This window comes from Anolis sagrei, chromosome 3 (genome assembly GCF_037176765.1).
Source record: "Anolis sagrei isolate rAnoSag1 chromosome 3, rAnoSag1.mat, whole genome shotgun sequence".
Classification (NCBI taxonomy): Eukaryota; Metazoa; Chordata; class Lepidosauria; order Squamata; family Dactyloidae; genus Anolis; species Anolis sagrei.
Window position 1 is genome coordinate 197,673,486 of NC_090023.1, and position 16,246 is coordinate 197,689,731.

Below are 16,246 nucleotides of genomic sequence, written 5' to 3' on the forward strand. Positions count from 1 at the left end.
GTTTTTGCGGGACATCCTGCAGCACATTTTGCTATAGTTTTTCAATGAATAACGAAGTTTCTGGAGTGTAATAACCACTTTCAAATTAACTACCACACAATTAAATAGGAAAAAAACACATTCAAAACAGGAATTGATTTTTTTCATATGTTGCTACATAGCGTTTGAGTTGCTATGATAAATTATTTTATAGAAATTATATTATAGAAATAGATTGCTGTTGGGGGGGGGGAGGAACTGAATAGCCAATTAATGCATGTTGTATTAAGTATTTTAGGATGCATATTTTTATTGACCTTTAAAATTGCATCACTTTTTAACATTAACAATTATAATTTTCTATGCTAAACAGGTGACAATAAAATGTAAATATGATTAATTCAGCCCTATGCTCATCTCCTATGTTAAATGACAATAGATTTCGACTATGTCAATGAGATGGAACTGGTTTTTAACATAATTGGTTTGACTATGTTTTATCATGTATTGTTGTTTAATCTTTATGTTTTTGATTTTATGTATTTTGAGTCAGTTTTGTATTATGCCTGAACGGCATCGAATTATTGCCGAGTGTTAGCCACTCTGAGACCCTCAATGAGGGAATAAATAAGTAAGTAAACAAACAAACAAACGTATAGTTTAATATCCTTCCACCAAGAGGAAAGGTAGGGATGCTAGAAATGGGTGATCAGTAATAGAGAAGGACCACTGCACTCAAATGTTGTGATCAGCGCAAGTCCTTAGCCTGCTTTTGCAAGGTTTTTCAGAGTTGCCGAATGCACTTAAATTTGCAAATGGAAACGTTAACAGTGCCTGTGTTTGACTAGTTCCAATTGTCAGATTTTTGTGTGCTGCAAGCAGTAGGCCTTCTCTTCACTTCAGTAGGCCTTGTGGTGGTGGAGTAAGCAAAAAATATTAACACCCACACCCAAAGCATGAGGCAAGCTCACCTGATTTTGTGAAGAGTTAGGCATGCCTAAGCACATTGAAATTGCTGTGTGGTTTGGGTCCAGTGAACCCTGCAAAAAAGATTTGGCTCCTTGTTCAGAGAAGTAATCTGCATCTTCAGAATTGGCATTGGGCCTCCTTGGCAGTACTAAGAGCACAGGTTGGAAATGTTATTTTTGGGACTAGATGACCATTCTTACTCGGAGTTGTAACGTATTTCCAAAAAGTACAATTCCATGGCTCTGGCTAAAAGCCCTAGAAAGAGATGCTTGCTTCTGATGGCAGTGCAATAAGTTCCCATTCATTCTGGAGTAGGAAATTTTATTATCAGATCTGTTAACAGGCATTTCTTGAGGGTGTAAACTTACATTTTGTTCCAGGAGCCTGTTCTTACTAGTTTTGGAACATGCTCACTCCTCCTTACCGCAGTAGGTTGCAGAATCTTATGTGATCAGGATGTTTATTTAAATCAAGATGATTAAATAATTATTTAAATGAGAAGACAAAAGATCAATGCAGTTTTCCTTTTTGAAATCTGTAGCAGTGATTCATATAACCGGTGGGTTTGATAATGAAAGTTTGGTACAATCAAGGAGCATAAGCATTGGTAGTGTAGCTCACATTCACTGTAGAATATTTGTCTCTCTAAAGCAAGGTTACGATTCTAGCCTGCACCAGTAGGAATATAGCATCTAAATTCTAGATTGAAGAAAGTAATATTACTACTACTACTAGTAGTAGTAGTAGCAGCAGCAATAGTAATAGCACCACTTCATTGTGCTTTGATCAGACATCACCTGGAATACGGTGTATATTTCTGGGCACCACAATTCGAGAAGAATATTGACAAACTGGAACATGTCCAGAGAAGAACAACCGAAATGATGAAAGGCCTGGAGTCCAAGCCCTTTGAGGAGCAGCTTAGGGAGCTGGTTATGTTTATCCTGGAAAAGATAAATATAATAGGAATGTTTAAATATTTGAAAGGATGTCATATTGAGGAAGGAGTAACCTTATTTTCTGTTGCTCCAGAGACTTGGATATGGAGCAATGGATTCAAACTACAGAAAATGAGATCCCACCCAAGCATTAAGAAGAACTTATTGGCTCTAATGAGCTCATCAGATGGGGCTGAATTTGATAGCAAATGCCAGTCCTTCTCCAATTTAGCCACGGAGTCTGCAGGCTCCCATCCCACAACGTACAGCTACTTCTGGCAGGGCTCCTTGCCTAAACTAAAGTGGAACCATTGTATGCTGGTGCGGGGCAACACAGGATGTTTCCCATGTTGCATAACAATGGGGGGAAGTTGGATGCTGGACACTTCCCCCCATGGGATGGAGTTAAGTGTAAGTCGGGCAATGCCGGGTGTGGGGAAACGTGTTCTCCCCACTCCCTGCTGGGCACCGCTGAATTCTGGGCACAATTCAAAGTGCTGGCTTTAGCCTATAAAGCCCTAAACGGTTCAGGTCCAGCATTTGTATCCGAACGCATCTCTCCCTATGAACCCACCAGGAACTTGAGATCGTTGGAGGAGGCCCTGCTCTCGATCCCGCCTGCTTCTCAAGCACGTCTGGCGGCGACGAGGGACACGGCCTTCTCTGTGGTGGCCCCTCGGCTGTGGAACTTCCTGCATAGGGATATTAGATCGGCTCCCTCCTTCCTGACCTTCTGAAACTAGGCTCTTCGAGCAAGCCTTTGGAGCCTCAGCATAATCAGACAAACTCGAATCAGTAAATGAGTGGCTAAGATGACGAGGACTGAACATTAAGACTTAGTTTTAAATGTTTTATTGTTCACTGTTTTTATGCTTTTAAATATATTATGATGTGATGTTTTTTCAGTTTTTATTGATGTATGTATTTTATATATGGCATCGAATTGTGCCGACTGTTCGCTGCCCTGAGTCGCCTTTGGGCTGATATGAGCGGGGTAGAAATAGCACAAATAAATAAATAAATAAATTCATCATGATCCGCAACTGGAGAGTCCTTATGATTTCTTCCAGCTCTATTTCTCTGATTATATCGATTTCATAAACACAACATTGTGCTTATTGGGCAAACTAAAACTTTATATTGAGGTGAAAATGATATGCAGTTTTAGACCACCCTGTTGCTTTCAGATACTAACTCTGTTCTAACCTATAATGTTGCCATGTTTTGTGCGGCAGCATATACAATTCTCTGGGTGATGACTGGTTCCACAAGTCAGCATTCTAATTCACTGGAAAACCATACCATATATATATTTAATACTTCTACTCCTTAGTCCCCTAGACCTGTACCTGACTATACCCCTCCCTCCTTATGCTCCCTCATATTTCCTGAATGCTCCTACCCCACCCTCCAGATACTCATTTCTTTCTAGTTTTTAAATTTTTAAAAATTATCATTCTCTAAATAGTATTTTGTGTTTTAGCATTTTAATATACCTCTGTGTCTTAGCTTTTAGCCTAGATTCTAATTATTTTAATTTATTATGCTTTTGTGAGACTCTCCTTGTGCTGGTCTTTGACCGTAATAAAGATTTAATTTGATTTGACATATGTACATATAATTTGATAGCCTCACATATTGTAGAGCTCAGGTTATTGAATGACATAACATTAATATCAGAGACCATTCATAGGGGTCCCTTTTATCCAAATGATATATGTAGATGCTGTCTTCCAGATTTAACAGAACATGATGACATGTTGGCCAGATATGAAATCCAGTTAAACATCAAGTTGTGATTTAAGTTGAAAATGTTCTTTTGAGAAGGAAAAGCTTTGTGTTTGTTTTAGCTTCATTCTATAACATAATTTGGAATTGCAGTATTAAGTTAATTATCAAGCGATGACACAGGGGGGAAAGAGAAAAGCAAAGGATTTAAGCAAGTGTAATCCCGAGAGTTCAGAGATTTTGAGAATAGATGGAAATGGGAATTAACCAAGACAAAGGGTCAGCACTCACTGACAAACTACCGTATATACTCGGGTATAAGCCGAACCGAATGTAAGCCGAGACACCTAATTTTACCACAAAAAACTAGGAAATCATATTCACTCCATTATGAAGAAAAGTACTTATACAGCGAAGGAGTACACCTAAGCAGGCTAGTATCCCAGCTATCTTTAATGTCTGTGTATGTATTTGTGTATGTATCGCTGAATGTATAGTGTTTAATGTGATTGTATATAGGTGGGTAAATGTTCATTTTAGATTGAAAATCAATAAAATTTATTTAAAAAAGGAAATCATATTCACACCAGTATAAGACGAAGATGGGAAATGCAGCACCTACTGGTAAATTCCAAAATAAAAATAGATACCAATACAATTACATCAATTGAGGCATCAGTAGGTTAAATGTTTTTGAATATTTACATAAAACTGTAATTTAAGATAAGACTGTCCAACTCTGATTAAACCATTATGCCAGTCTTCTTCAGTGTAAATGTTCTTGCATATCCTTCCAATAATAATAGAGTCAAATAATAAATGTAATAATAATAATAATAATAATAATAAAAGGGTAAAATAATGGCAATGTAATAATAACAAAAATAGAGTAAAATAATAAATATAATAACAATAAAGTAAATAATAAATGTAACAATAATAAATAGAGTAAAACAATAAATGTATTAATAATAATAATAATAATAATAATAATAACAGAGTTAAATAATAAATAATCTTGACGAGTATAAAACCGAGGGGGACTTTTTCAGCCTAAAAAAGGGTTGAAAAACTAGGCTTATACTTGAGTATATACAATATGTTTAGGCCTCGGAGCATAACAGGGTATCTTTAAAAACTTGTGGAGGAAGTAAATCCTTTAGAAACCTGAAAAAATGCAGAGCGAAGCCATATTACTATGTGCATGTTTAAGAAGTTCCAGAAATTGCAGTGAAAATGAAAATGGATTCCACATTTCACTATCAGGCAGATGAAGGAGCCACACACAAGTAGATTTGGGTTGCCATCAAAGATTAAAGATACCAAAAAGAGATTTGGGATCAAATGCTCTTTAGTATGCCACAGATAGATGTCTCTTTTCATCATTCACAGTGATTGTAAATTAATATTTTGCCAGTGATTGTAAATTTAGCAAGCTTTTTAAAATCCATGTACTTTGAAGTTCCGTAGTCAAGTGAAAGCTGATAAAATGTTTTGAGGAATTTGGCAAAGCTATGATCCAGGCTATCCTTCTGTTTGATTTAGAGGAGAAGGTTTTGTGGGATATATATGGAACGTGAGTATGAACACTCCTGGTTGCAGAGGGTATCATTAGGAGTGTATCAGCCCTTGTAAATTTTAAGCATCTGCTGGCACCAGAGGGAAATCCCATTTTGGGTCTTCCTTTCTGAAAGTGAGATCACTAGAGCCTTGGAGCTAAAAGCTTCCCTTTCAAAAACCCTTATATCCCTTTCATCACATAATTAAACTTAAGTATAAAGTTTAAGAGAGCTTTCCTTGGAATTAGCTAGAGGGTTTTTTTTCATATTCCTGTGAAAATACCCAATTATAACATGTTCTCTTCATTTAAATGCAGCCTGTTATTTGGGACCAGACTAAAGATTAGAGGCCACTACTCCACAAATTGGGTGAACAACAAAATTGCTGCTACATATTCTCAATTTGAGTGCTCTTGTCCAGGAGTCAGGTCTATTTAGAACAGTGGTTCCCAACCTTTCTTTTGAGCAGGGACCACTTGACCAGGGAGCACTTGACCAGGGACCACTCCCCAATATTAGTCCCGAAAGAGTTACAAATCAGTTTTTGGTCAACTTTAAATTCAGTTTGGTTATTTCTGATTCAGAAAATTGCATTGGACTACCACATCAGCTCTAGTTTCTGATACAAAACATATGCCATCCAGCAGTCTCCATCTGCTCACCCACAGAAAACCATATTTAATAAGCCTCGACACTATAAGAGGGTTTCGCCGGTTGCTCTCATTGCAACGGTGTAGTAACGGGGAGGCTGCGGACCATATTTTAGTTCTTGCAGACCACGGACCACAGGTGGAAACCACTGATCTAGAACAAGAACCTTGTGATGCTTTTCATTTGGTGGAAGCGGGAATGGATTTCAACAGAAGGAAGACATGTTTCACAATTTCTCTCCAAGACTTAAGCTCTTTTAACAATAAAAAACAAACTTGCAGATCTCTCAGCTTTCTGGACTTTGTGGTGGCGTAGCAGGTTAAACCGCTGAACTGCTGAATTTGCTAACCGAAATGTTGGTGGTATGAATCCGGGGAGATGTGTTTCACTATTTTTTCCCAAGATTTAAGCTTGGGAAAAAAAGTTGGTGGTTCGAATCCGGGAAGCGGGGTGAGCTCCCACTGTTAGCCCCAGCTTCTGCCAACCTAGTAGTTTGAAAATATGCAAATATGAGTAGATCAATAGGCACCGCTTATGTGGGAAGGTTACGGGGCTCCATGCAGTCATTCCGGTGTATGCAGCAAGGCCGGCTCTTCGGCTTAGAAATGGAGATGAGCACCACGATACAGAATCGGACACGACTAGACTTAATGTGAAGAGAAAACCTTTACCTTTACCCTATGATAATTTGGATATGGGAACGTAGAGAAGATAGTATTCTTTTGTGAAAACTGGCATTGCAAAACATCATCCAGCCTTTATACTGGAAAAGATTATTTTCCTGGGCAGTTTAGAGAAAAATCTAGGGGCAAACAAGCAAGAAATACAAACTTTGATTAAAATGAATGGCTCAATAGAACCAAATGCTATACACTAGTTTTAAGTTTCTGAAGTGTGGCCTACATTATAATAGCATAATATTACATTGCCTGCACAAGGTTGTCTTCATGACTTGAGCATTATATGTCCAAGTTCAGCTACATCTACTTCATTTGTGGTTTTTCTCTTATATGATTACTGCTGACAACTTCATTTGCCTTTAAACAGGAAATGATGACACTTCTCAGTAACTAGAAAACCACTGAAATGGTTCTGTCTAATAGCACTTCAAACAGAAGTGAGAAATAATGACAAATCAAATACACAAACACTTAGGTTTTTTGAAAACCTTGTCAGAATAAAAAGTATTTATCTTTATTTTGCTGGTGTCTTTAAACGTTGTTGGTTCGACAAATGTTCAAAAACACTGACTTTGCCACACAGATTGACTCACTACTGGATTGATCGACTTATTTTTAAAAATTAATCATTGTTTTTAAAAACTTCTATTAGTACAGGTAACTAGTATTGATAGGGAACATAAAATGTTGCATTGTATAGAACTGTTGTATATTAAAATCGTATTTCACTTGCACTTTACTTGTATAGAATATATTAAAATCTTCATCATTCCCTTCAGGTCTATCATGTTTGCTTCCTCAGCAATGCTGGTTTCTTGGACTCCAAACTCTCTGGAGGCAAGGAAGCATCTTCCTTGCCTCCTATTTATCATCTTGTTTATCTAATGCCAACTTGGGTGGTTGTCTTCCAATCAGTTTGGAAACAAATCAAGACCACCAACAAATAATCAGTTTCTACATACCTGAGTAACGCCCTAGAACACGGGTTTGTGTGAACAGCGGAAACTAAGAGTGTTAAAATACATATTCCTTTAATGATAAGAGACTAAAGAAAGCACTCAAGCGGTGGCATTGCCCAAACATGCATACGTGCCTGCTTCTATCTATAGCAGAAAGGCAATGCTTACAGGTATCCTGGTAGGCAATGAAAAAAAAATGATCCACGATTCCCTATTACACATGCAGGACGGGGAGGGGAGCAGCGATTCTAAGAGATATAAAGTGAATCTACACCAGGGGTCCTCAAACTAAGGCCCGGGGGGCAGATACGGCCCTCCAAGGTCATTTACCCGGCCCTCGCTCAGGGTCATCCTAAGTCTGAAATGATTTGAAAGCACACAACAACCACAACAACAATCCTACCTTATCAGCCAAAAGCAGGCCCACACTTCTCATTGAAATACTAATAAGTTTATATTTGATAAGATTGTTTCTTCATTTTAATTACTGTATTGTTTTAAATGTTTTTGCACTACAAATAAGATATGTGCAGTGTGCATAGGAATTCATTCATGTTTTTCTCAAATTATAATCCAGCCCTCCAATAGTTTGAGGGACTGTGACCTAGCCCTTGGTTTAAAAAAATTGAGGACCCCTGATCTACATTGTAGAACTGTTGCAATCTGACACCGCTTTCAGCTGCCATAGGTCAGTGCTATGGAATCACATGAGTGGTGATTTTACGAGATATTTAGCATTCTCTGTCAAACAGTTCTGGTGCCTCACCAAACTACAAATTTATAGCTGTGAGCTAAAGTGGTGTATTAGTTCTGCAGTGCAGATGCATCCATAATCCAAAAAAGTACTTTCCGCAAAACTTAAACTCTTTTGGTAATAAAAACCCTATGCATACTGTAAGTGTGTCCTAAAGTCATTTACAGCTTATATTGACCCTAAGACAACCCTATCACAAGGCCTCTTGACAAGATTTGCTCATAGGAAGTTTGCTTTTGCCTTCCTCTGAGGCTGAAAGAGCTGTGATGCTCCCAAGATCACCCAGTTTCATTCCATTGCCAAGTGCCCCCCAATTTGTAGTCCAGTGCCCAAACCACATGCTTACTAGATGCTGAAACAATTCTGTCTTCCATTTTCCTTTTTAAAAGACACTCCTTTACTTACCTATCTCTGGTTAAACCCCACTGAACTTGGATATAGACTATGACAGATATGACTGCAATCTTAATTGAAAGTATGCCGTATTTTGGAAGGCCTGCTCAAAAAGCCAGGTTTTCACCTTTCTTTGAAAAGTCAGGAGGAAGGGGGCCGATCTTATATCCCTAGGCAGGGCGTTCCACAGTCAAGGGGCCACCACTGAGAAAGCCCTGTCTCTTGTCCCCGCCAACCGCATTTGTGAGGAAGGCGGAACTGAGAGTAGGGCCTCCCCAGAAGATCTTAACATCCTAGATGGTTCATAAGGAGAGATAGGTAAATTGGACTGAAACTGTTTAGGGCTTTATAGGATAAAGCCAGCACTTTGAATTGTGCCCGGAAGCAAACTGGCAGCCAGTGGAGCTGGCACAACAGAGGAGTTGTGTGCTCCCTGAGCGCCACTCCTGTTAGCAACCTGGCTGCTGCTCGTTGGACCATTTGCAGCTTCTGAACAGTCTTCGAAGGTAACCCCATGTAGATCACGTTGCAGTAGTCTATACGGGATGTAACCAGAGCGTGGACTACCATGGCCAAGTCAGACTTCCCAAGTCTCTTAGCAAATCTCTGACCCTATACTTGCTATGGCCACAGTACTTTTGAGAAAGCAAGCACTCATTTTGGGCATTGCAACGGAACCCACTTAGAAAGTATGTTTAGAAACTGCCTGATTTAAAGTACAGGAACAGTCAAGTTTGAAGGCATTGGGCCCAGTTGCAGCGGTTGACTTTGAGTGGCACATGTCTAAATGATAAAACGCAGCCCTCTGGGGCAATGGTAAGGTTTCATGCAGATGCTTTGTAGCGTTTGCATTGATCCTGGATTACAAATGAGGGAAGATGATTATTTCTTTTTTGCATCCATTGCTGATAAGAATAACCTCACTCCCCCCTCTCCTTTTCCAAGTTGGCCTTTGCATTGTCACCATGTATTGCTTCAAAGGCTTCTTAGCTGATAAATATTCATAGCAGGAGCACATGCATACTCAGAGTAGAATTTCCCCCTTATTAAAACCTTTGTCACTCCAGTCTTTGGATCTAGCATGTGTAAAATAAAATTTCTCCCCAGTACGACATTCTGTTTAGACAGCCCTTTCATTGATCCAAATTGTTAGAATCAGTGTGCAATTAAGTCTGCTTTCCTTGTGGTTTGGATTTGACTATAAGCACTAGATTTTAAGCAGAGAGTGTTCTCAAAACGAACTAATCTCCACCTTTATTTTTGCCTCATGCTGAATAGGATGTTAAGTGGGCTTTCAGATATGGTTAAACCATATTTCATGCATAAGCAGTTTCAGTTCCAATCTTCTGATTTCCTTTGTCTCTTGAAAGAGAGGAGAAAAACGTAAAAAGAGAGGGGAGGGGGGGGAAAGCACCACTTTCCAGTAATAGTATGCAATCCACTGCTTTTCTCTGCTGCTTTCTTATGGTTTGTTACTTAACAAAGCTAGTGTCACCCGCATTTAAGTCACAAGCTTTAATAGCTGTCAACCACAGCAGATGTAGGTGAGATGCTAAAATTGAATAAGCAGCCTGTTCTGAATTATGATGTAGTTCCAGTTTCAGTGTCTTTTCAGCCCACAAGCCGCTAGTATTTCAGGGAAGGGAGGGGATGGACTACATGCTCACACATTGTTCAGAGCCTTTTCTGCTATGTCACAAAAAAGCCTGTTAGAAGAACAAAGGAATCAAGTCTTAAAATAAGTGCCCGAGGCTGTAGAACTAGCGCTGCTGCATGAATATTTTATAGTAACAAATTGCTTTGAATGTACTTCACTTCAGGTTAGTAGAGGTGGTGTGAACTTGCACTAAAGACTTCTGCATCTGAAACCTGGGGAAAGGGAATCTATCATAAAATTAAGCATTTAGGTCTAAAGAAGGTGGACTGATACATGCTAGTTTCAGCAGGCTAAGAAAATATGGAGGACTGTTTTTGTTAAATACTGTGGACAGTTTAATATGTAATGTTCAATCAGAGTTTGGCGTTACAGATTTGAGTTGTCTTGCGTTCTCTTCTTTTGCTTCTCTTCTTCAGCATGACTACAAAGAGAAGGTTAGAATAGAGATGGGAAGGCCTGGAAAAATTGGAGGGGGAGGGGCAGTGGTCCCCCCCCTTTTTCTGACCCACCCTCATTTTCTGGGTCTTTTTTCCTCCCAATTTTTCCAGTTTTTCTCCATACCTTCCCATCTATAACAACAACAACAACAACAACAAGCCAGTAAAGGTGGTCCCAGTGGTGGTCGGCACACTGGGTGCAGTGCCCAAAGACCTTGGCCTGTCCCCTCACTTACATATTTTCCATTCCTACCTCATCCAAGGTTTTATCGTTTTATCTCATCCATTTGGCCTGCCCATTCTGTTTGATTTTATATGTCTGTTCTAGTTTTTATTGTATTTTAAAGTTGGTTGTATTGTTTTAATCTACTGCTGTAAACCGCTCCAAGCCAAATTGGGAGTGGCGGTATACAAGCTAAATAAATAAATAAATAAATAAAACTTTGTGTTAATTTGCTTTATTTATTTTATTTTGCTACTGTTAAGTATTTTCTGATGTAATTTTTCTGTATTTTATTGTGTTGCATTGTATTTTTGGGCTTGGCCTCATGTTAGCCGCCTCGAGTCCCCTTTGGGGAGATGGTGGCGGGGTATAAATAAAGATTATTATTATTATTATTATTATTATTATTTATTAAACACAATTGGCGCTGATAAAATTACCAGCTGCAAAAGGCCACCCTACTGGGATCTGCATGCATTATTCGCCGATACATCACACAGTCCTAGACACTTGGGAAGTGTCCAATGTGTGATCCAATACAACAGCCAGCAGAGTGACCTTGTTTGCTGTTTACTAACTTTGTTGTGTTTCAGATAATAATAACAACAGCTTTATTTTTGTATCCTGCTTTCATCTCCCCGAAGGTACTTGGGGTGGATTACATACGGCACAATGTGCGTGGAACAACACACACACACAATACAATAAAAATAAATCCACAAGCATATTAAATAATTATTTAAACTCAAAATAGCGCCCAGTAACCTATGGTGGGAACTGTCATAAAACATGACTAACCGTAACCAGGAACAGGGGAATGGGACAAAAGTGCAGTGCTGTCATTAATTGTGGACCATTAGGGTTAGACATTATCAAAGGCTTGTCCAAACATCCAAGTCTTCAATTCCTTCTGAAAGGAGGACAGTGTGGGGACCTGCCTAATCTCTCTGGGGAGGACGCTCCAAAGCCAGAGGGCCACCACCAAGAAGGCCCTCTCCCTTGTCCCCTCCAACTGTGCTTATGACGGTGGCGGGACTACGAGGAGGTCCTTCCCAGTAAATCTTAATGCTCATGCAGGAGCATGGGGGGAGGCAGGGCCCAACCCGTTTAGGGCTTTATAGGTGATTACCTGCACTTTAAATTGGGACCAGAAACTTACTGGCAACCAGTGGAGCTGTTTTAATAGGGGCGTTGTCCGCTCCTAATAATTAGCTCCAGTTAGCAATCTCTAGATTAGAAGCTTTTGCTTCCATCTTATAAACCTGGATAAGTCATCGATGAAGCTAGTTGAAACAAATTGACCATTGTTAAGATTAACCTCTATTTATGTTCGGAATGGCTTATCCAAAACAGAAGTATCGTAGAACATTTGAACTCCCTCTGGCAGCCTTGCAGTGCTGTTTCATACTGCACAATTATAATACTGTGATTCTACATTAACAACTATGTAATATCCTATGAAATCCTGTGATTTGCAGTTTTATGTAACACTAGAACTTTCTTGCTGGGAACTCTCAATACCCCTCCCTAGTGTAGTAGAGTGGTGAACCACAAACTTTCCAAAGCTCAAGGTTGGGAAGAAGAATGTTTCTCAAGATCCTGCTTTCCCTCTGTTGATAAGTCTCTTCTAAACATATATAACTTGTGCAGAAATGAAGGGGGGAAAGAGAGAGGTGTCCTCTAACCTTTTTGCACAGAATTATAGAGGCCTTTTGTAGAAATATGACGTGTAAAACTTGGGGGTCGTGGCAGCTTGCCAACAAAACTAGCTTCTATTTCTGTTTCTTTTGTCTGGCGACCTGACCTGAGAATGCTGTGTTGGCTGCAGTTAATATGGCAGGGGAAATAAGCAACATCTAAACATAGATGTAATTGTTTTAATGTGCATTTCTTGAGTTTGCATTGTGTCCATTAAAGAGGAAAACCTAAGCTGCTATCAAAAATAGAAAGGAGAGCTGAATCTGCAAATAGATTGTTTGGATTGTTAAACACTGTGAGTGGCTATTTGGAGATGTCAATATAGGAGGGCAACAAATGACGCACATGCAAGTAGCATACTTGTATTCAGCTCCATATATATATATGACTTTTTTGAATATTATGGTTTTAGGATTCTTAACACACACACACACACATTAATTTTTTAATTATTATTTATTTGGTTAGGTATATTTGTAACTTTTTTACATTGCAAAATATGAATGAAGATGTGCCATGTGTAATTTACGTTACATCCAGTAAATTAACAAGAATTCGCTGTTAGCAAGGAATCAGCTCCCTAGTGCCCCTTTGATAAATAATGTGCTTGTTTCCCCAAGTTCAGTAAACAACTGCTGTAGATAGATTATTTTCTGTCTTACTTGAATAAGTGCAAATAGAAGATTCCCCATCCCAAATAAACTAGCATGAATTTATTACCTCAGTGTTTTGGACTTGTAGTCATTTTCATTTTTTTTTTATTTCCACCATGACTGTCCACATGGGATTCATGTGAATTCCAAATTGCATAAACTTAAACTGTTCATCTTTCTGTTCATGTTTCCATGAATTGCTCTTGTGTCCCAAAAGGAGAAGTATGACTAGCATACACAAACCGGCAGCCTGGAGCTTGAAACCGATGTAGATTTTCTCACCTGTGGCATACATTGAGTGGTATGAGTGGGAGGAAAAGTCAGATGTATAGGGAAAAAATGGCAGGTAACCTCAGAAAACACTGGATGAAGTCCAGATCTGGGCATATGTGGTGGACTTTGATGGTCTTTTTCCGTATGGCAACTATCTCTTCCTGAGTTGGATGACTTTGTTGAATTAGAAAGACTGTTGTGTTAGAGCAGTGGTGCACAACCTGTGGCCCTCCAGGTATTTTGGACTTAAGCTCCTAGAATTCCTGACCATTGGACAAGCTGGCTAGGGCTTCCGGGTGGTGGCCATATGTTGTGCACCACAGTGTTAGAAGGCAAATAGGAGATCTCTCTCAATTGGGTAGGACATTCTACTCCATGTGATATTCTGAGATCCTTCCTCTTTTCCCTTGGGCTTCTGCTTCACAGCCTATTCATTTTAGCAGACTCGGTTTTTGTATAGGATTTTCAGTGGCCTGCATTGGACTCAGGAGAAGAAGATGGGAAAGTTTCTTCTACTAGCTGTTTGGAATGTGACTCTTGCAGCTGCCTTGAACTACATAAAATTGATATAAGCTGAATAATATCAAAAGTTTTATTCAGTACTGAATATTTATCAATGGTATTGTGCAAGTTCTTTTTTATCCTTGCTTTACTTTTGAACTGGAATTAAAACATTACATTTAAATGCTGTACTTTTATGTAAAACTAGCTGTCCCCTGCCACGCATTGCTGTGGCCCAGTCTGTGTATGTGTTTTGTGTGTGTATATATGTGTGCATATATTTGTGTATATGTGTGTTTGAGTATATATATGTGGTTTTGTGCATGCATTGTAATGTATTTTTTGGGTTTTTTTTTTTTGGCTTTTTAAGTCTTTTCTGCTGTGTTTTTCAGTGTTTTTATGAGTGATAGTCACTCATTGGCCTGATATATGTATTGTGTCAAATTTGGTGTCAATTTGTCCAGTAGCTTTTGAGTTACGTTAATCCCACAAACGAACATTACATTTTTATTTATATAGATGTGAATTCATTGAAAGTATACACAAAAAGATGCATTGCAGCTTGCTCTGTTCTGTTTTTGCCTGCTTTACTGCTGCTTGAATTGGCCAGACAACTAACTTGTGTCTCCCACCATCCTAAATCAGTTACTTGTCAAGCCCAATTCAAAGGATTAACTGATTTATCGTGAACTCTCCCATTAGATTTTTTTGGTGCCTTGGGGGATGGGAGTTGATGTGGCAAGTGAAGCATAACACTAATTGGCAGTAATGAATGTATATTATTTTATCATTTCAAAACTAGAAAATGACAGATGGAGAGATCTCAGCAGGAAGTGTCCCCTTCAGATCGAGCAGCCAAGTACCAACATTTGGGACTGCTTGCCAGACAAAAGCAAAGAGAGCTCCATATGGCAGAGAGAGGCAGCTAGCACATGCTCAGTGACCAACTTGATCAAAGACCTCAGCCTCAGTGACCACAGTGGCAACCCCTCTGCACCTCCCAGCAAACGTCAGTGTCGGTCGCTGTCTTTTTCGGATGAGATGTCTAGCTGCAGGGCTTCATGGAGACCTATAGGATCAAAGGTCTGGACTCCTGTAGAAAAAAGACGGTGCTATAGTGGGGGAAGTGTCCAGCGCTACTCCAACGGATTCACCACCATGCAGAGGAGTTCAAGCTTTAGCCTCCCTTCCAGGTCAAACCCTCTTTCCTCGTTCTGTGACCAGTCGGGATTTAGCAACAGATTTGGATGTCAGCCATGCCAAGGAATGAGGAGGTCGGCCACTTACGGACAGGCAAGCGATATCTGGGGCAGTGACCACAGTTCCATAGAAAGCAGCAGGATTGATATCCAGAGATCGCTCTCCTGTTCCCATGATCAGATTTCCTTTTCGGAGTATTGCCTGCCCTCAGCAAACAGCACACCTGCCTCGACCCCAGAGTTGACAAGGCGTTCCAATGGGCTTTCCCGAAGCCGTTCCCAGCCGTGTGTCCTTAATGACAAGAAAGTGGGGATTAAACGGCGGCGTCCAGAAGACGTGAAGGAACAGAGACCTTCCCTGGACCTTGCCAAGATGACCCAGGTAAGAGTTGATAACATCACTGAAATTAGGCCAGACATTCAGAAAACACACCAGCCATTTATTATGGGTGAAACACTATTGAGTACACACTAATGTAGCAATATGTTGGGCAATTAAAACCAAGGAACTAACTAATTTTGACATCTGGTGTTTGTTTATGTGGAAAAGAGTTCATGGTTGTTGGTTCTCTCTTCATAAGCAAGGAGATTTTTTTCTTCTTCTTCTAACAAGGTTGTGCTTAGCATCAGGGACAACCAGTCATGCTATTTGCAGAATCTAGAAACAAAATAATTTCTGTTCAGTTAAATACTTCCCTGTTTCCATTCTAATTCACTTAATATTCAAATATTTAACCTTGTCCTGCAGTCCTTCTGTATTGAAATAAACTTGTGTTTCCTTTAGCAAGTTGGAATGTGTTTCTGATTGGTAGTATTAAACTACAGAAGGGGTGCTTTGGAATGCATGCTGTGGAAAACAAAGAAACCTCAAGAGTGCTTAGTATTGGTCTGATTTCTGTGTTTAGCATCTTAGAGCCGTGCTTTCAAGTAGAGTCTTGGCTTCTGTAATTTTCCACTCCATCATCATGTTTCATTTCCACTTGCAAAAAGAAAAG

The 16,246-nt window shown here is 39.4% G+C and overlaps 1 protein-coding gene across 1 annotated transcript in view; it reads left to right on the forward strand.

The window, feature by feature from the left end:
- The window catches only part of FAM53B (family with sequence similarity 53 member B), a 165,441-nt gene that overhangs the window by 77,206 nt on the left and 71,989 nt on the right, over positions 1 to 16,246 (forward strand). Inside the window, exon 5 of the mRNA XM_060768601.2 lies at positions 14,855 to 15,633. Coding sequence (XP_060624584.2) covers positions 14,855 to 15,633 — 779 coding nt within the window. The remainder of the gene's footprint in view (positions 1 to 14,854; positions 15,634 to 16,246) is intronic.